Raw genomic sequence first — 21,221 nt, 5'->3', positions numbered from 1 at the left:
TACCTTTTCACTCGGAGGGCGGTGGGCATATGGAATGAGCTGCCAGAGTAGTTATGAGTCAGGTACTAGAACAACATTTCAAAAAAAACTTGGACAGATATGTGGATTGGAAATGTTGAGAGGAAAATGGACCAAAGGCAGGCAAAAAGGACTAGCTTGCATGGGGCATCTTGGGTGGCATGGACGAGTTGGGCTGAAGGGCCTGTTTCCGTGCTATATTGTTCAATGACTGTACGACAGTGAGTATTTCAGGTATGGAGAGCACTTTCAAGGGGAGTGGAGGCAGATTTAACACTAGTTTGAGACCTACGGCAGTCTGGTAAATTTCCCCTGCGTTTCCAGCATGACCAATGTATTATTACTGAAATCCCTCAACCTTTACAGAACACAGGAAACGAGGTCTGAGCAGGATAATGTTCAACTTTGGAGTCATTCGACTTTCTGCAACAATCCAAATACCACTATTCCAATTCCCATTGTTTAAAGAAGCAAGCCCTGTGTACATTACTGTTATAAACAAATCTGGGAACTATTTGCTCTATTAAGTTAATAAAGTATTTTAACCACTATGGTGCTTTTTGGGCGAGAAGGAATGTTTTCCAGCTTTCAGGGAGACAAAAGACCCAGCACAGAACATAGCAAGACAAAGATGTATGAAAACTGCCTATGCTCATGGCCCGAACCCTTGGTGAGAGCCCATGGTATGAGAGGGAAGATACTAGCATGGATAGAAGGTTGTCTGACTGGCAGAAGGCAAAGAATGGGAATAAAGGGAGCATTTCAGTCGGCTGCCAGTGACTACTGGTGTTCCGCAGAAGGATTCCCAAAAGGTTAATTTGCAGGATGAATATCGGTAGTAAGGAAGGCAAATGCAATGTTAGAATTCACTTTGAGAGGACTAGAATATAAAAGCAGAGATGTAATGCTAAATGCTTAAGGTGCTGGACAGGTCGCATTTGGAGTATTAGGTGCAGTTTTGGGCTCCATATCTGGGGAAGGATGTGCTGGTGTAGGAGTAGGTCTATTACGAGAATAATCCTGGGGATGATTGTTGGGTTAACACATAAGTGATAGACAGCTCTGGGCCTGTACTCGCTGGAGTTCAGAATGATCAAAGGGGACCTAATTGAATCCTACCGAATAGTGAAAGGCCTATTTAGAGTTGATGTGGGAAGGATGTTTCCACTAGTGGGAGAGTCTCGGACCAGAGGTTACAGCTTCAGAATAATACCTTCAGAAAGGAGATGAGGTGGAATGATTTAGCCAGAGGGTGGTGAAACTGTGGAATTCATTGCCAGAGACAGTTGTGGAAGCCAAGTCTTTGGATATTTTTAAAGCAAGGATTGACAGGTTCTTGATTAGTAAGGGTGTCCAAGGGGAGAATGCAGGAGAATGGGGTTGAGAGGGAAATATAGATCAGCCATGACTGAATGGCGGAGTAGACTCGATGGGCCGAATGGCTATGACTTGTGAATCCGATGGCACTGTTTCTCGATGTACATGACTTGCTATAATTCTACTTCATTGTCTAAGGCTCCAGTTATAAGAAACACTTTGCTCGCTATCCAGCATCAAACTTGCTCTTAGTAGCATATACCTGAGTTCTTAAAGAGCCAATGGGCCTGTCCCACTTAGGCGACTGCAGGAAACTATGCAGTCGCCACATGTTCGCGGGTGGTTGCCGGGGAGTCGCCTTCATGGTCGTGAGGAGTTCACGCATTCTGGGAACTAGTTGCGGCCTCATTATGGTCGCCGCGAATTTTTCAACATGTTGAAACATTTGTGGCGACGAGAATGAAACCGCTGTGGAGAGTAGCGAGAATTCTCGTGCCGTAGGTGGGTTGCCAGGAGGTCCTAGTGGGTTGCCAGGTCGATGGTTCTCGTAGGTTGTAGCCAGTGCTGCCCGGTGAATTTCAATGGCCATTGGGGGGAAAAAACCGTAAGCAGTAGTTTTCAGAACCAAGGATAACCAACCGATAACTGTTAAATGTCTGCTGAGCTTCACGGCTGTATATCTCAGGCTTCTTAAAAGATGTCTCCACTCCTTCTCCCCCCCTCTTTTAAAGGACTTACCATACACTGTGCTTTAGCCGTCTTAATTACAACCTTCGTGTTCATTGCGTTGTGTGTCTGTATCTGTATCACCTTGGCTTTGCACTGTGTGAATTTCACTCAGACAGCGCTTCCCCCACTTGCCCTGTCCCCCGCCTGCATAACGGGCTGGTGAAGGAGTGTGTCTGTGTGTGTGTGGCTGTGTGTGGGTGTGTGTGTGTGTGTGTGTGTGTGTGTGTGTGTGTGTGTGTGTGTGTGTGTGTGTGTGTGTGTCTGTCTGTCTGTGTGTCTGTCTAGTGTGTGTGTCTGTGTGTCTGTCTGTGTGTGTGTGTGTGTATCTGTCTGTCTGTGTGTGTGTGTGTCTGTGCGTGTGTCTGTCTGTGCGCGTGTCTGTCTGTGCGCGTGTCTGTCTGTGCGCGTGTCTGTCTGTGCGCGTGTCTGTCTGTGCATGTGTGTCTGTGCGTGCGCGTGTCTGTCTGTGCGCGTGTCTGTCTGTGCGCGTGTCTGTCTGTGCGCGTGTCTGTCTGTGCATGTGTGTCTGTGCGTGCGCGTGTCTGTCTGTGCGCGTGTCTGTCTGTGCGCGTGTCTGTCTGTCTGTGCGTGCGCGTGTCTGTCTGTGCGCGTGTGTGTCTGTCTGTGTGTTTGTGTGTGTGTCTGTCTGTGTGCGTGTCTGTGTGTGTGTGTGTCTGTCTGTGCGCGTGTCTGTCTGTGCGCGTGTCTGTCTGTGCGCGTGTCTGTCTGTGCGCGTGTGTCTGTCTGTGCGCGTGTCTGTCTGTGCGTGTCTTGTCTGTGTGTGTGTGTGTGTGTGTCTGTCTGTGTGCGTGTCTGTGTGTGTGTGTGTGTGTGTGTTCCACTCTGACAGTCGCCTGAAAAATCACCTAAGTGGGACAGGCCCATTAGACTCACACTGTTAGAGTCACCCATGTTATTGTAGTCATGGCACTGCAAGAAGGGAGAAACACAGTTACCTTCTCGGCAATGTCATCAATCTTCTTGTTGTGCGAATCGATCTCGTTGCCCATGTCGATGGCCATGTTCTTCAGGTTTCCGATGATGCTGCCCACTTGTTCGAGGTTTTCCTCCATCTCGTCTTCTCGTGCGTCGTTGGTGACCCTGAGGGAAGTAGAGTTCTTACATTACTCCTCCTGGCAAAGTGAATGCAGATTACCAAAGGTTCAGCTGTAGGGACACGGTCCAATTCTGTGCCAGGGTGAGAGATGAAGATCTCTTGCTCCCCTTGCCAGTGGATATGGTAGGACAAGAGGAAACAGTGATGCAGAGCTACACTGGGGGCTGGGGGGGCGGGTCACATGGTCTCCTGTAGGGGATGGGCAGTTCTGAGTGGTTTTGGGATCAAGTCAGAGTTCCAGACCCACCTACCTGTTGATGTAAGCTTCTCCTCCACCGCCCTGCCTGGCCATCTCATGGCTGTTCTGTGACTTGCTGGGCTGATTGGAGACGACCTTGCCCGTGTTTCCGTCGGAATTGCTGGCCCAGGCTTTTTTGTACTTGTCTCCCATCTCGAAATTCCTCACCCTGAGGGAGAGAGTAAGCAGCGACACATTGTGGGTTGAGTATCCGCAACCAGGAGGATGGAGAGTGTTCCTGACCACATTGCAACAGCGACTGTACTCAAAAAACTATTGCATAGTTATTGGGATGTCCCAAGGCAAGAATGTTTGTGGAGACGGAGGTCTGTTTTCACATGTCGAGTACAGATAGTTTCTCCCTTCTACACCTCATAGAACAATGAATCAAACTTGCAGCAGGTAGATCTCTGATCGGTCTTGCTGCTCCTCTCCCATGCTCTGTATTACAACCTGCAGAAAGGTTCCTACAGCTCTCCCTTACTTGTAACTCACTTCCTTCCCTAGGGTGTCACAGACTGTGTGGGGGGGGGGGGGGGGCAGGCTTTACATAGCCAAGGCACACAGTCTGCCCTTTGGGGACTTGTTACACTTGTACCATGGGTGGCTCGGCAGGAGTCTCACCTATAAATTAGACACTAAACATTCCTACTTCAATTACGCCAGCAATAATGTGATAACATTGGTCATTTTTCCCCAACTACTTGTTCTTCAAACATACTTGTCTTTTGCAAATCGAACACCAGGCTACCTGGTCTCTTCCATCTCCCAATCAGTTTGATAATGCTCTTACTTTTTTATGCCGAACAGAATAATCACATTTCCCCACACTATAATTACGTTCCAAAATCCTAACCTATGCACTTAACAGATCAATATTATCCATATCCTTTTGTCCTTTTTTGACCTCTTCACAACTTGCTTTACAACCTCTGCGTCATCAACAGATTTGGCAGCCACATTTGCACTGTCTTCACCCAGGTCATGAAATACATGGTGAATGGTTGATGTGCTGATCAGTGTGGCACACCACTCCTTGTGTGTTGCAATGGAGAGAGAGAGGTGTTCCCACAGTGCTCTGCACCGCAGCACTGAATAACACCTCAAAATAGAACACTGTGGTGACCTGCCTTCACAATGCTTCCATGCACACTCCTGTCCCCTAACACACACAGAACAGTCTGCAAAGTACTGGCAGATATTGAGACGGGTGATCATTCATCATCTTGTAGTCCAACAGTCACAGAACAGAAACAGGTCCTGGGGACCACCACAGTATATCAGCGTACCTATCTATATCAATCCCATTTACCTTAACGTATCTGAGCTTAGTGACCCTAGACCAACCTGTACACAGCTGTGGGACTAAGATGTGGACTAAGAGGATCAATATCCTCTTCTCCATCTCCCACTGAACTTCAAACCTTTGTCCAGTGCCGAAAAGACCTTAACCATGGCTACTAGTGTAATCAATGCAGTCATGTTTTCTGCTACCAATTCCCTTTCCATCTCTTTACACCTTTAACACTATTTCCAGTTCTGCGCTGAGGTGATCACATGGCAAATACAAGACCCCCTGGCTTTCTGAGGTGGTTGTAGATACTTCTCGAAACCGAACAAAAGTAGTATCTTGTGTGTTAAATATTTACCCTCCACCACGTGATTGATTGCAGGAGACTGCTGTGTTTGTCGCGAGTATTCAGCATGTCACTGAATACTGTAACAAACCTCTACAGATCACCGGATATTTGGCCTGGTACAGCAATTCCAACGTACAGGAAAACAAGAGGCTGCAGAGAGTGGTGGACTCGACCACTCCACCATGGGTACATCCCACCCCTCCATCAAAAGCATCTGCATAGGGTGGCACCACAAGAAACTGGCATCTATCAAGGATCCCCACCACCCGGGCCATGCCCTCTTCTCACTGCTATCATCAGGCAAGAGGTACAGAAGCCTGAAGTCCACCACCACCAAGTTCAGGAACAGCTACTTTCTGATAACCATCAGATTCTTGAACCCACCCACACAACCCTAGTCCTACCTCACCAACAGAACACAACAGACCAATTCTGGCACCACCATAGATTTTTTTATTCACATTTTTTTTGCACCAATGTCTTGTTCTAAAAAAAAGCATTTTGCAAATGTTCCAGTAATTTGTTTAATCATTGTTCTCCTCTTGTTGTCTGTGTCGATATGCCTGTGGTGCACGCAAGATTTCCATTTTACCTCATCGTACTTGTGCAGATGACAATAAACACAACTTGACATCACATGCTCACAGCTCAAATACAGCTCGTCGTCTACCAAGCCTTTGGAACATCCCAAAGGTGCGAGAGGAAGTACATAAAGGCTTACAGGGTCAGGATTGCAAGCTTATTACACAAACAAACAGGCAGACACCGGCTCATGCAGCGTGCAGTTAAACATATCACCTACTCAGTTCGAGGACAGCACAGGCTGATCCCAAATCGTCCATGTTTTTCATGCAGATTCCACTGTGTACACCACTGTCTGGCTCTCTTTCCACTCAGGATTACATGAGGGTTAATCTCCATCGAATGAAGCACAGGGTAGAGAACAAAGGAGGCAGGGTAGAGGGGTGAGGAAAGAGTAAAAGAGACAGCAAGAAAATGAACTCAAAGGCGACATTCTCAGTGCAGTATTAGTGGGGAGTCTAGTGTTACAGGAAATAGTTCCTCTTAAGCTGCTAACCGGAGTTAATGTGGTCAGTGGCAGGTCGAATTGATTAGACCATGAGTGCAGAGCAAGAGCCAAACGTTGGGAAGACTGATCACTGGAGACCAGCGGAAAGCGGTTAGTGCTGACACAGTTCAAACCTCACACATTGTGCTCAGTCCCTCACACACATTAGCCACAACTGCGCTCCGAGCTCAAACTCTGACCACACCCTCTCACTTTTGAACTTGTTTTTTTCCTCCCCATCTCACATTTGCAAAGACGTTTTACATATTAAAATGAGAATGAAGCAAATCCATTGGCAAGCGCAGCATGGGTGCGATATTGAGTACAGGCCGTCCCCAGGTCTCCAAAGTCAAACGTATGGACACGCCTACATGGGAACAAGCTCACAGAATGTCAAATTCAAATGCCTGATGTATGTACATACAAACTAGTTTCCTCGCTCACTCTGAAATTCAAATAATTGTTTTTTTCTTATCAGTCGGATGTGTTTTTCATGACACTTGTGACAACACTGTGGATGGAAGGTTTCCATATTGAGTGATCTTTGTATTTTTATTTAAACATGGCCAAACTGAACATCTCGACTTATGGACCTGTAAAACCAGAACTCATCTATTACCCTCGGCAACCTGTAAACCCCTCTACACTGTGCCAACGACGATGCTATAAACCCAGAGCCAGCACCATTTGTATTTAATTCTCCAATGCCCTTTTTTGACTTATTCCAATCGTTTTAAAGCTGGGACATGCTTTGAATGGCTGCATCCAGAGTGGACTGATGGGTTGGTCTTGTGCTAAATTGATTGAAAGACACAGCATGGAAACAGGCCCTTCAGCCCACTGAGTCCATATGGACCATTGATCACTCGTTTACACTAGTCATATGTTTCCCCACTTCTGCATCCACTCCCTACACACTGGGGACACAAGTCAGTGCACAATAAACCCATGAATATGCACCTCTTTGGGATGTGGGAGGAAACCCGAGCACCCAAAGGAAGCACATCTGGTGGCATAGAGGGCAGCAGCTGAGTTCAGGATCGAACCTGGTTCTCTGGCGCTGTGAGGAGCCGCTGCGCTATTAACAGCTGTACATCAGTACATCTCTGACCTCTAGCAGAATTGTCACACTCCGGAGATCAGGCTCCCCTCCTACACTGTCAGAGTGGCATCAATTTAAACCAACAGCTTGACTGTTTTTTGTGTTGATGCAATGGGAATTTATCCATCATGGCAGTGGGCAGTGGGGGTTACACCTGGTGCTCTAGCCAATAATCATCTCCCAACATACAAAACTGAACATCAGCCGACGCTGGAAATCTGAAATAATGGTGGGAAATGCAGGAAACACTCAGCAGGTCAGGCCGCACCTGTGGGAAGAAACTTGGTGTTTTCAGGTCGGAACCTCTTCGTGAAAACTTAGAAAGAAAACAAGTCCGTTTTGAATAGGAGAGAGGGAAAGGAATTATCTGCAATAGGTTGAGACCAAATAGTGCAGTTATAAGCACATTAAGTTTCTGTATCTGGGTAACATGATGTTGAAGGTAAGACTGTGGGACTTGCCCAGCCTGCCAAATTATACGAACAGAACAAGGTAAACCGGGACAGAGCAATGACGGGGAGAAATGGCCACTTCTGAAAGACAGCAAGTTATCTGAAGTCGGAGAATTCGATATCAAGCCAGGCAGCTTGTATGGGCCGAGGCAGTAGATGAGGTTCTGTTCCTCAAGCTGGTGTTGGACCTCATTGTAACAGTGCAGGAGGCGCCAGACTGACGTCAGAGAGGAATGTGATGGTGGACTCAAGTGGTGCAAGGAGAGGTGAGTGCCTTCAGATCACTGATAAGGAACAGAGCTACGAGAAGGATTAAACTCAAATCATGAACTAATCATTAAATCAGTAACATAACCTGGCCTCACTGTACCCAAGATAATCCCTTGGTTCCACCCATCCCTCCCCTTTCTCCCCCCCTGCTGAAAACCAACTAACTTTTCCTGTTTTTCAGGTGTGCGTATGGTCCTGGACATAAAATGCTACCTATTTCTTTCTCCACGGACGTTGCCCGACCCGCTGAGTGTTTGTGTTTTGTCAACAGTAGTTTCTGTGGTTAGTATTCCATTGCTGTGTACTGGATCTCACTGTGCACGTGGCTGCTGGGCCCTTCAGCAGGAAGGCAGTAACATCCCGAGTATACAATGCAAATGCAGTGGAGTCCAGGCTAGTTGGGACTAGGCGGAGGTGTACAGATGCTTACCTGCTGCAGGGACAGACGCACAGGCCACAGCATTTGCTGAGGTCAGTCAGGTTCTTCTCTGCTTCCTTCATGTCCTGGTTGATCTGATCCAGCCCTTCGTCAATGCGCTTCAGTTGTTCTACACAAAGAACAGCAGAAAGCCACCGGTCATGTGTTATGATGCGGACAAAGCTCAGTGTAAATCTTCAGAGAGGTGTTGTTTGAAGCCCACCTCAATCCACCCAATGCAGTCTGACACTTACCCCTCATGTCTCAGGAATTGCCCAAGAACCCTAAGGGGCAACAGTCCTGCCAGGGGACACATCTGCTCTCCCATGGGGGCAACAACCCAGCACGATTAATCTTGCTTTGTACACTATATGTGCAGACATCCTGTGGTCTAATTGGCAACATCCTCCTCGTCCCCACTGCTCTTGCCCAGATGTTTGGGGGCTATACAGGAAAACTCACGCACACCCCTGGGGACGCCCACAGCACAGGCGAGGCTGTCGCTCCCACCTGCCCACATCCTCGAGAGGAACCCTCCCTCCCCCACCCTCCCGGGTCCAAACCAATCGTTACCAAGAGTGGCAGTGCACTTACCTCCCTGTTCATCCAACATGATCAGGGTCTTACCACCAGCATCCCTGCTCTGCAAAGAAAGGAAGAGTCAGTGGCCTGACCGATCAGTCACGGGACGGGGCAGACACACTTACTTCTTCTGCAGCAAGCATGGCAAATAGTGGGGTCTCCCCAAGGATCTGTATAAGCATCATTCCTCTTTGCCATCCAAAGGAATGGCACTAATGGTTTGCTTTCTGCAGTCGTTTTCTTTTTGCAGTCTTTCAGTTTATTTCCCCCCCCCCCCCCGGGTGGAAATGTCAAAGACTAGAGGGCATAGCTTTAAGGTGACAGGGCAAAGTTTAAAGGAGATGTGAGGGACAAGATGTTTGTTAATGTAGCGTGGTGGGTGCTTGGAATGCCAGGGGTGGTGGTGGAGGCATACGATAATCACATTTAAGCGGCTTTTATGGATATTTTGCACACGAATATCAGGGAATGGAGGGATATGGATCATATGCAGCAGTTGAGATGAGCTTAGCCTGGCATCGTGTTTGTAATGGACATTTTGAGTCGAAGGGCCTGTTCCTGTGGTGTATTACTCCATGTTGTTGCAGAATTTGTGTGTAATTGACATATAATTTATGTTTTTGGGTGTTGTCTGAGTCTCCGTGCCGATGATACTGCTGCAAGCAAGATTTTCATGATACCTGTATCTCGTCATTCTTGTGCATATGACAATAAGTTCAACCTGACACACTATGGTGTCCTAGTTATGATTGAAGTTAAAATTCAACACTGAATCAGGACTGAGAGGGGTGATAGCCCTTGTATAACGAGGAGAGGGGTTATTTACTGCAGTGGGAGGAAAAGTAGGGGATGAGGAGGATTGGAAGAGTCTGCAAAAGGATATAGATAAGCTAGGTGAGTGGGCAACAACTTGGCAGATGAAATTTAATACTAATAAATGTGAAGTCATTCACTTTGGGAAAAAAAATGATAGGGCAAGTTATTTTCTAAATGAGGAGGAGCTGCGTTGTAATGCAACGCAAAGGGATCTAGGGGTATTAGTACATGAATCACTAAAAGTTAGTATGCAGGTGCAGCAAGCAATCAGGAAGGCCAATGGAGTTTTGGCCTTTATTGCTAGGGGGATTGAGTATAAAAACACGGAGGTCTTGCTGCAGCTGTACACAGTATTAGTGAGACCACATTTGGAATACTGTGTACAGTTCTGGGGTCCATACTTAAGAAAGGATGTACTAGACCTGGAGGCAGTGCAGCGAAGGTTTACAAGATTAATTCCTGCAATGAGGGTATTGACATATGAGGAAAGGTTAAGTAGGCTGGAACTCTACTCTTTGGAGTTTAGAAGAATGAGAGGCGATCTCATTGAAACATATAAGATCGTGAGGGGCCTTGATCGGGTGGATGCACCGAGGATGTTCCCAATGATCGGGGAAACTAGAACTAGGGGACATAGTCGCAGAATAAGAGGGGGCTCTTTTAAAACTGAGATGAGGAAGAACTTCTTCACCCAGAGGGTGGTTAATTTATGGAATTCACTGCCCCAGGGAGCAGTGGAAGCAGAAACGTTAAATATATTTAAGTCTAAAATAGATGTTTTTTTAGCTGCCAAGGGGATAAGGGCTACGGGGAGAGGGCAGGGATATGGACCTAGGTATGGTTAGTATAGTAAGACCTGAGTGATCTCCTGGACAAGTGTCGATCGCCTGGATTGGGGTCGGAGAGGAATTTCCCGGATTTTTTTCCCGAATTGGACCTGGGTTTTAATCCGGTTTTTTGCCTCCCCCAGGAGATCACGCGGTTCTTGGGGTGGAGAGGGGTGATAGCGGTATAAAGGGGAGGGTAGTGTCTTGTGTTCTGTGTCTTGTGTCTACTGTTTGTGGGTAAGTGTGTCTGTTTAGTGTTCAGCCATGAGCGAATGGCGGTGCGGGCTCGACGGACCTGGTGGTCTACTCTCGCACCTACTTTCTATGTTTCTATGTTTCTATGATATAACGATTGCTCATTTAAGACATGAAAGATGCGGGTTGTGAGCCTTTGTAATGCTCTGCTTCAAGAGGCAGTGGAAGTGGGATCTGTATGTCTGTAGATGGCCCGACCACAGTGGAACAGGCGCAAGCGACCACTTCTGCTCCTAATTGGTGTGTGATAGAGAATACCTCCCAATAACGGAGGAGCTCGAGCAACTCATGGAAGGGACAGAACGGTTTGCAACTTGCAGGTTCAAGGTTGAACAGATTGTGTCCTGGATATCCTGCATAAGATGAGTTTTCTTTGGGCCTGGTGACCTGTTTGGGTATCACCATTAAGCAGCCAGTATTACAAGTGCCTCCCTCCAGTCTCTGTCATTTCTCATCCTACACCTTAGATATTCCCAGAGTCTCTGCAACAATCCTGTGTACATTGCACAACCGCTCGTTCCAGTGAACCCAAATCAAATATCTGCTTCTGCACTGCAGTAAGTTCTGATGGAAGACCCAGGTCGCCTGCAATCATCAGTGCCCACTACAGGAAGATTTACTGTACCTCCTCTGCCAACTGTAGCATCCTCCGGGTGCTCTCCAGTGACTGTGAACAAAAACAGAAGTAATTATGAATAGTGGACACCTGCACAAACCAACCATCCACCCTCACAAGTCAATAAGAGACAGCAACTACTAGCTGAGTCAGCACTGAACGTCTGGCAGTCAGGCCCTTCAAATACCATGTGCTGTCCATTCGACAGCAAAGGAAGCAGCCCTTGCCTGCATGCAACAAGACCTGGACAACATTGGCTGAAAGCAGGAAGGAATTTTTGCATCACTAAACTGCTGGACAGTGACTATCATAAAATAATTTGGGCAGCTGTGAGCAACGCACCTCCTAACACCCTTGCAACGCACAAATCATTGTAATATTCTCCACTTGCCTGGGTGGGCGGCAGGGTAGAGTTGCTGCCTTACAGCGCCAGAGACCCAGGTTCGATCCTGACTACGGGCGTTGTCTGTACAGAGTTTGTAAACTCTCTCCATAACAACTTGGGTTTTCTCCGGGTGCTCCGGTTTCCTCCCGCACTCCAAAGACGTACAGGTTTGTGGGTTAATTGGCTTAGGCAAAGATTGTAAATGGTCCCTAATGTGTAGGATAGTGTTAGTGTACGGGGATCATGGTCGGCGCAGACTCGGTGGGCCAAACTGCCTGTTTCCGTGTTGTACCTCTAAACTCAACAACTAAACTAAAAGTCAGTCCATGTACGCAACATACGCCACATTAAATCTTCCCCATTATTGTGTGATGCAACATTCTCCACTTGCCTGTATGAACAATTTCCCATCTCAGCACCATCCAGGAAAAGCAGCCATTTAAATGGCGCCCTTATGCTTCACCCTAAACATTCATTCTCTTTACCAACTGCACAGTGAGTACCATCCACAAAAGGCACTGCAGTTACTCGCTCACGACTACCCCGGCGATACTTCAAACAGATTTCCACTTGGGATTCCCCTCCAGGTCCCACACATTATCCTTCCCCTTCATTGTTACGAGTCAAAATCTAGAACTCCCTATCCCTCAGCACCGTGGGAGTACCTTTATCAGAAGGACTGCTGCAGTTCAAGAAGACAGCTCATCGCCATCGTCTGAAGGGCAGTTAAGAAATGGTCAACAAATAATAACCGTCTCAGAAATGCCCAAATCGTGAAAATAAGTAAATAAATAAAATGAAGGTAGATGAAACGGGCGAGGCAGGCGAGGCAGCATCTACGGGGCGAAGGAAATAGGCAGCGTTTCGAGTCGAAACGAAAAAATAAACTGAAATCAGTTTTGCTGCTGGTAAAGTGAAACTGGAGCTTCCAATGAATTCAATTGGCAAGTATGTGTCTTGGGCAAGGTCTGTTGTGATGTACAATGAATAATCAGCTGCCATTCAGTTCCAACAGGGAGAATTGCACAACCTTTTCCCTGTCCTGGGGGCTTAAAAATGGGAATGCTTTAGTAAAAAGAAAAACATCTACTTTTGTTCCTTCGCAATGATTCAACAGGCAACAGAAATCCCACAGTTAGGACTCACCTCATCCGTCACGTTGTTGGCCCGGAGTTGCAAGTCTTCAGCAGACATTTCTGCCATGTTGATCACCAAGCCTGTCAAAAATAGAAAGGAGGATGAAATGGGATCAGAAACAAACCTGTTATTTGTCGATTCCTGATGTCTGGGAAGGTTAGAGATAAACAGCACAGAAACAGGCCCTTCAGCTCAACTCATGCAGGGTGCCTTCCTGAGCTTGTCCTGCCTGCATTTGGCCCATCTCTCTCTCTCTTCCTCTACACCTTTCCTCTCCATGAACCTACCCAATTGTATTTTAAATGTTATAATCGTACCTGTCTCTAGCAGTTCATCTGGCAGCTCACTCCAGATACCCCACCACCAGCATGAAAAACATGACCTTCAGGTCCCCTTTAAATATCTCCGCTCTCACCTTGCGAGGCGGCACAGTGGCGCAACGGTAGAGCTGCTGCCTTACAGTGCAAATTTGCTAATCATTCCATCTACATTCTCATCCAAATCATTACTAAATATGACTAAAAAACAGCGGACCAAGCATGGATCTTTGTGTAATATCACTGGTCACATATCTTCAATCTAGAGAAATCTCCAAAATCCAGTGCCTCAATGGCAGATCCGATGACATTTGACTTTCCAGATTAGCCTACATTTGGACACCTCCCATAGGCCTTGCTCAAGCCCATGTAGACAATGTCCACTGCCCTGACATCTTGGTCACCACTTCAAGAAACTCAAATTCATGAGCTACAATTTCCCACCCACAAAGTAACGTCGACTATCCCTAATTATCCTTAATTAGTCCTTCACACTTTTGCTTTTGAGACCTTTGGTAAATACATCCTTAAAAGGTTTAGGTGGAATGGTTGGACTAATCAAAGCCTAACGCTGATGAGCTAAAGACTTTTGTCATACTAATGCTGATGTGAGGAACACAACCAATTTAAAACTCACCAGCCATGAGAAGTTTTCATTCACCCTTAAGGGCCTGTCCCACTTGGGCGTCATTTGCGCGTCACGCAGGTGGCGCGCGAGGATTTTGAGAATCCCAAAATACTGGGGCGCCGCGCGCTACTGCCTACGCCACCACGTCTCACCACACGCGTGTAATGCATGCCATGCGCGCGTCGAGCGTTGTGACGCGTAAATGATGTTGCTTAAATGACGCGCAAATAACGCCTAAGTGGGACAGGTCCTTTACTCTGAACACAAATTTAAGGGAAAATACATCCGACTGATACTGAGGGAATCAGAATCAGATAGTGCAAAAACAGGCCCTTTAGCATTACTAGTCATTGTAACCCATCAGGTACAAGTTTACACTCAACCCATTTACCTGCAATTAGCTTTTGGCTTTCAATACCTCAGTCTTTCAAGGGAAGGAACAGGGAGACACCGATCTGAATGTGTGGCTGAGGAGCTGGTGCAGGAGACAGGGATTTAGCTTATTAGACCACTGGGATCTGTTTTGGGGTAAGGGTGAATTGTACAAAATCAACGGGTTGCACCTTATCAGGCGGGGGACCAGCATTTTGGCAGGTAGGTTTGCCACTGCTACACGGGTGGGTTTAAACTAAATGGGGGGGGAGACAAATTAGAAATACAAGGATGGAGTTAAAGGGAAAGAGAGTATAGGAAAAGTTAAGAAAAACACTAGAATTAACAGGACAGAAAGCTCACAAAGGGATAGGAGAGTATGGCCAAGTTAAATAGCAATCGATGTGAAAGGTGAGGTGATTAAAGGATTGAAAGTATTATATATGTTTGCGCAAAGTATAAGAAATAAAGTGGATGAGCTTGAGGCTCAGTTCGAGATTGGTAGATATGATATTGTGAGGATAACATATACACGGCTGCAGGAGGATGGGGGTTGGGAACTGAATATTCAAGGTTATACATCCTAGAGAAAGGACAGGCAGGTGGGCAGAGGAGGTGGGGTAGCTCTGTTGGTGAGGGATTAAATTCAGTCCCTTGCAAGGGGTGAGATAGGGACTGACGATGACGATGCCATGGTGCAGTCGTTCACACACCATGGTTACTGCAGGGCTGATCTTCATTAAGCAGATTATGGGAGCACATTGTTCTTTTGGTGCACAATCCATTGTAGGATTCAGACGCTTTGTCAGATGACCAAATCAAAGGGGCATTTCTTACATGATTAAGTAAAATACCTTATTATCTCAAGCAGTTATACTCAAATTGTGTGAAATTTGGGATTACATGTAGATCAAATTTGAAATACCTGTATCATTGAGACATTTTGCTACTGGATGACATGTAACTAAGTTATCTTTACATGGATACAAAAGGTATTGCAGATGCTGGAATCTTGAGTAAAAATCAAAGTAACACAGGAACTCAGTGGGCCTGTGGAGAAACTGGATTGATGACATTTCAGGGTCAGGACCCTTCTTCCGACTGATTGGAGTAGGGGAGAGAAAGTTGCAAAATAGAGGTGGGACAAACCCTGGTAATAGGTGGACACTGGCAAAGGTGGGGTGGGGGGCGGGAAATCTGTGGAGAGAAACAAGGTAAACACAAAATGCTGGAGTAGCTCAGCGGGACAGACACCCTTCTTGAAAGAGCATCTCTGGAGAGAAGGAATGGGTGACGTTTCGGGTAGAAACAAGGTCACGCTTTGGGTCAAGGACTTTTTATCGCAACCACTTAGATAAGAAAACAAACATGTTTTTTGTTGAAGGGTGGAGAGAAAAGGGAAATGTTTATGACCAGCTTATAGAGGTGTATAAAATCAAGAGGGGAATTGATAGGATGAATGCACAGTCTTTTTCTCAGGACATAGGTTTGTGGTGAGAGGAGAGAGATTTAATAGAAACGCGAGAGGCAACTTTTTCATGTTGAGAGTAGTGGTACATGGAACAAGCTGTCGGAGGAAGTAGCTGAGGCATGTACTATAATAACATTTCAAAAACATTTGGACAGGTATGTGGATAGGAAAGGTTGAGGGAAAGGTTGAGGGAAATGGGCCTAGCTTAGATGGAGCCACCTTGGTCGGCATGTTCAAGTCGGAACAAAGGGTCTGTTTCTATGCTGTATGACTATGAATTGCTGGTTCAACAGCCAAGATTGTTTGGATCCTTTTATGGTGGGTGGGGAAAGAGGTGCAATGTGTTGAATTGCTTGCAGTTGCAAGGGAAAGTAAGTGGGAACAGAAGAGCAATCCAGTGAATTGCAAAGGAAGCAATCCCTTGAAAATGCTGGATGTGGTGGAGAGAGGAGGACGAGTCTGGAGGAATCTTGTTGGAGCTGGGAGAAATTGCAAATGATCTGTTGAATGCCGAGGCTAATAGAGTGGAATGTAAGGACCCGTGGAATTCTGCTCTTGCTCTCTCCAGGAGGAAAGATGGCGAGAGCAGAGGTATCGGAAGTAGATGAGGTATTGCCCAAGGCTCTGGTGTGTGGACAGATTATACATCCATGGTGAAGACGAACAGATTTGTGCCAGGGAATGGAAACTACCGAAGTGGCGAAGAGCATGTGAAGTGTCCCCACTGTGAAAGGGTCAAGGATGGAGCAGGGAAAAAGGTAGCTGGAGATACTCTCCCACTCTCCTGACATCAGTCTGAAAAAAGATCTCGACCCAAAATGTTACCCATTCCTTCTCTCCAGAGATGCTGCCTGTCCTGCTGAGTTACTCCAGCATTTTGTGTCTATCTTTGATTTAAACCAGCATCTGCAGTTCCTTCCTACACATAGTTTGAGATGCACCCAGTGCTTCCTACTGCCCACCATTGTAGGGCAGTTTCCCATGCAACCACAAGAGACCAGGGACCCATACAGTCTTTCCAGGCAAAGGAGTGATTCCAATGCACTCGTGTACTACATCCTGTGTTCACAGTGCAGGCCGTGAACATTGGAGAAACCAAACACAGTTTGCGTGATCCCCTCCTGCACTGTTGCAAGAAGGCCCAACATAAGCTTGAGGCACGGCACTTCGTCATTAACCTGGGTACGTTGCAGTCTGCCGAGCCTCCAGAGTACAGAGTTCTCCAACTTTCCGTATCTCACTCTCTGTGCCACAACCAGCCATTTCTCCCGGTCTCCATTTATTCAGATTTTGCAGGGGTTTTTTTACACTATCTTCCTGCTTGGCAATCTGTATAATTTGATCATTCATATTAGGGCATTGGGTCCCCCCCCCCCCATGCCAAAATATATTCTCTTTGTTCTACCCATCCCCCACCAGTTTCTCCGCTACCTTGACTAACTGGTTTTCTCTCTCAGTACCGACGAACAGCATTTGCCCTGAAATGCTAACTGCTTCTCTTTCTATCTGCTGAGCACTCTCAGCGTTGCTTCCTTCATTTCAGTTTGCCGGCATCTGAAGTCTATTTTGTCATTTAACATCCTTTTTTAAACTCTGCCCCATAAGAAATAAACCTCGGAGCTAACTTGGCATTTTTTATAAGAATTGGTCATGTTTTCATGTGTTGCAGGCTTTTACTGATTTGTATATTAGGTGACTGCAGACAAGATTGACGGTGTGCAGCTTTAAATATTTCTCATACTGCATAACCTGTCCTCATGCAAAATTATAAACAGGAACAGTTCAGATGCATGGGGCTAAAACATTCATCTATCAATAATTGCATTAATATATAGTTTAATCTCAAGAGCCTTTTTTCAACTGTTACATAAGCACTACTTGTTACATACAAACCAAACAAAGCCGGCACCTCACAGCAATCAGCCCCTTTGTGCCCGTTTCCTCTCCATAACTACCATGGTTTCCCCTCGCATTCCTTTCTTCCAATCTTACACCACCCAGCTCTCACCATTCTCTGGTGCAGTTTCTTCCGACACAATTTGTCTACTCCAGCTCTCACCATGTTTCCTTATCCCCACCGGCAGATAAAAACCCACTCCTCCCACTGGATCCTCTAATGCTCTCCCTTCCAGTCCCTCTGCTGTTCTCACCTGCCACTACTCCTCATCATTCACTTACATTCTTCACTTTCCTTTGCCACCCTATTCCAGAATCCGCTACCTTTTTCTTCTCCACTTATCACTTCCCGGCCTCAGTCGCAGACTGCACCCTTTCCTCCGCAACTGACCATTGTCTACTAATCAACCCCGCCTCACCTGCATTCACCTATCGCTTGCTGACTCTTGCCCCACACCTCTTTATGCTGCCCATTTCCCCTCACACTGGGAATGGGCACATTTACAGAGGGGCATATGGAGCCATTCACAGCAGCTGGTTGAAGATAAAGGTTTACAACCAGGAGTTATTTTAACCTGAAGGTACACAAAAATGCTGGAGAAACTCAGCGGGTGCAGCAGCATCTATGGAGCGAAGGAAATAGGCGACGTTTCGGGCCAAAACCCTTCTTCAGACTGATGGGGGGTGGGGGGGAGAAGGAAGGAAAAAGGGAGGAGGAGGAGCCCGAGGACGGGGGGATGGGAAGAGACAGCTCGAGGGTTAAGGAAGGGGAGGAGACCGCAAGGGCTAGCAAAATTGGGAGAATTCAACGTTCATGCCATCCGGACGCAAGCAACCCAGGCGGAATATGAGGTGCTGTTCCTCCAATTTCCGGTGTTGCTCACTCTGGCAATGGAGGAGACCCAGGACATTTTAACCTGACTCTTCACTAGAATGTTGCAAAGTTAACAATTTCAAGTTAACAATTTCACCCTGCTCTCTTTCTGGAACCCTGTAATTTTCTCTAGTGTGCTATCATTTCAAATTCACACTTTCTGCAGGGCAAGTTGGTAACAGGTTCAATCTGCAGTCCAGGTCTGGCAGTCAAAAGTACTGCGTTTTACATTACAGGGCCACATGCCAATTTATACACCTTGACGATGAAAAGCATTGGACAACTGGAGAAAAAATAGGAGAACTAACATGGGTGTGAACAACACCACAAACGTTCAACCCTTCAACAACACCACAAACGCTGCTATTTGTGACAGCTTGTGGCATGCACATTGGCTATTGTTTCCTTCAACAGTGGGCACACTGCACTTCCAAGCTTTTCCCGGAGCGGATCACTGGCAGGCTCCCGAATGCCCCCCCTGGGTGCAAGTGGAGAATTGTCCCCTTTGCTCAGTTACAAAATCAATGACTTTTGCAACAAAAGAGGGTCTACGCAGGACAGGGGACAGTCAGACAGTAACAGGGAAGGAACTGTGAGCTGTCACATTGCAACCAAGCAATTAACATTTGACTGGCCTTATTTTACTTCCGTGAGAAAAGACTTTGTGAAGCAAGAATTCTAACCACATTTACAGCATTGCTGGGGAAATTTACCCTGGAAGATTTTTAAACAAAATACACCAGAACATGTATTAAAAAATATTTGCATTCCCAAACAATCACAAACCGCAATATCCCAAATAAAAGATTCCTTTGGACGAGTTTCATTTCTATTCATTAGAAAAGGAGAAGCAGGGCTCTACATATGGAACCTGTTATCACGAGGGAGTTAGATTTAGCTCCTAGGGCTAAAGGAATCAAGGGATATGGGGAAAAAGCAGGAACGGGATACTGATTTTAGATGATCAGCCATGATCATATTGAATGGTTGTTGGCTCAAAGGGCCGAATGGCCTACTCCTGCACCTATTTTTCTATGTTTCTATAGACCAGTTCAGAATAGGAAATTCGGGCTACGACGTCTGTGTCGAACATGATGCCAGGCTGAACTAATTTCCACTGATTGCACACGAACCATATCCCTCTCTTTTCCCTGCATATCCATGTGCCTATCTAAAAGCCTCTTAAACTCCAGTAAAGTATCTGCCTCCACCACCACCCCAGGCTATGACTGTTCTATTTAGCCCATTCTCTCCTAAATGCAAGAAGATCCTATCCTGAAGAATTCTCCCCAGTAGCATCCCTGCCATTGAGAGGCTCAGCGGCAAAGAAAGAACAAAGAAAAGTTGGTTACTTTCCAATATTCAAGGACACATCTGTGGATGGAGAAGATACAGATATTTGTCACAGCCCCTGAAATCTCATTTTAATAACCTGGGATAGAACCCATCATGCCCTGGGAATTTATCCACCTTAATGCTTTTCAAGAGATCCAACACCACCTATTCTCGATCTCCAACAGTCCAAGCATATCATCACTCCCCACACTGATCTCAATGTTCCATGTCCATCTCCTGGGTGAATACAGATGCAGAGTACTAATTTAGTACTTTGCCTATATCCTGACTGCAGCATAAATTTTCTTTTTGATCTTTGAGCCTTCTCCTTCTCCTTGATTACCTTCTTGTTCTTTGAATACATGTATAAAAAACCTTGGGATTGTCTTTGATCCAACTCGTCAGTGATATTTCATGGTCCCCTTGGATCCTTCTAATTGACTCACTTGAGTTCTTTACTGCTCGCTTTATATTCATCAAAGGTCTTGTCTGATTTATTTCTAAAGCTTACATCGGCTTTCGTATTTGGTCCAAATTTACAATCCCTTTGGTTATCCAAGGTTTCCTATCCGTCCTCCTAGGTAGAACAAACTAGTCTTGAATGCTGATCAGATGGCCTTTAAACAACTTCCACATCAGATGCGGACTTACACAATATCAACTGCTCCAAATTTACTCTCACAAGCTCCTGCCCAACAGTGCCGTAATCAATCACGCCTCAATTTAGTACATACCCTCAAGGTTCAAATTTATCCTTATTCATAGCTACCTTAACATTTATGGAATTGTTATCATAGTTACCAAAGTACACTGTACACTAGGTATTCCTACAGATCCCTCCTCAAGTTTGTATTAGCAACACTTCCAACTCCTACCCTCAGTCTCTATTGCTCTCTTGTCTCCTCGTCCCCAACTCCCCCCACTCCTACAATGTCTTCCTATCACCTCTTCCCTCTGCCCCTTCGCCACCGTGTCCACACTCCTTGTTTCTTCCTACCACCTTTTCCCAATTCCCCTTTACCCCTCCTCCATCTGTGCCCGCATTGCTGGTACCTTCCTACCCTCCACTATCCCGAGTGCCCCTCCTTGCCCCTGTGCCCACACTCCGACAGCGCCTTTCTACCTCTCCTCCCCAGTGCCCCTTTCTTCCGCCAGTGCCCACAGCCCATCCTCGCTCGATCCCCAGTGCCCACACTATCCTCTCCCCTTCCCAGCCGACCGCGCCCGGCCCGGCCCGGCCCCGCTCTCACCGTAGATCCTTCCTGAGACTCGTCAAGCTCTCCCCGCCCTCTGCGCATGCCCAGTACCGCGCCGTGACGTCGGTCCAGCGAGCAGTGACG

At 46.5% G+C, this 21,221-nt stretch overlaps 1 protein-coding gene across 1 annotated transcript in view; it reads right to left on the bottom strand.

Moving 5' to 3' along the window:
* The window catches only part of snap23 (synaptosome associated protein 23), a 26,473-nt gene extending 5,252 nt beyond the window's left edge, over positions 1 to 21,221 (bottom strand). Inside the window, exons 1-7 of the mRNA XM_033026723.1 lie at positions 21,132 to 21,221; positions 12,998 to 13,068; positions 11,476 to 11,517; positions 8,965 to 9,013; positions 8,383 to 8,500; positions 3,433 to 3,588; positions 3,021 to 3,165 (exon numbers count right to left, since the gene is read on the bottom strand). Coding sequence (XP_032882614.1) covers positions 3,021 to 3,165; positions 3,433 to 3,588; positions 8,383 to 8,500; positions 8,965 to 9,013; positions 11,476 to 11,517; positions 12,998 to 13,054 — 567 coding nt within the window. The 5' untranslated portion in view covers positions 13,055 to 13,068; positions 21,132 to 21,221. The remainder of the gene's footprint in view (positions 1 to 3,020; positions 3,166 to 3,432; positions 3,589 to 8,382; positions 8,501 to 8,964; positions 9,014 to 11,475; positions 11,518 to 12,997; positions 13,069 to 21,131) is intronic.

Source organism: Amblyraja radiata, chromosome 9, assembly GCF_010909765.2.
Source record: "Amblyraja radiata isolate CabotCenter1 chromosome 9, sAmbRad1.1.pri, whole genome shotgun sequence".
NCBI lineage: Eukaryota > Metazoa > Chordata > Chondrichthyes > Rajiformes > Rajidae > Amblyraja > Amblyraja radiata.
This window is presented reverse-complemented; position numbering and strand designations above follow the sequence as displayed.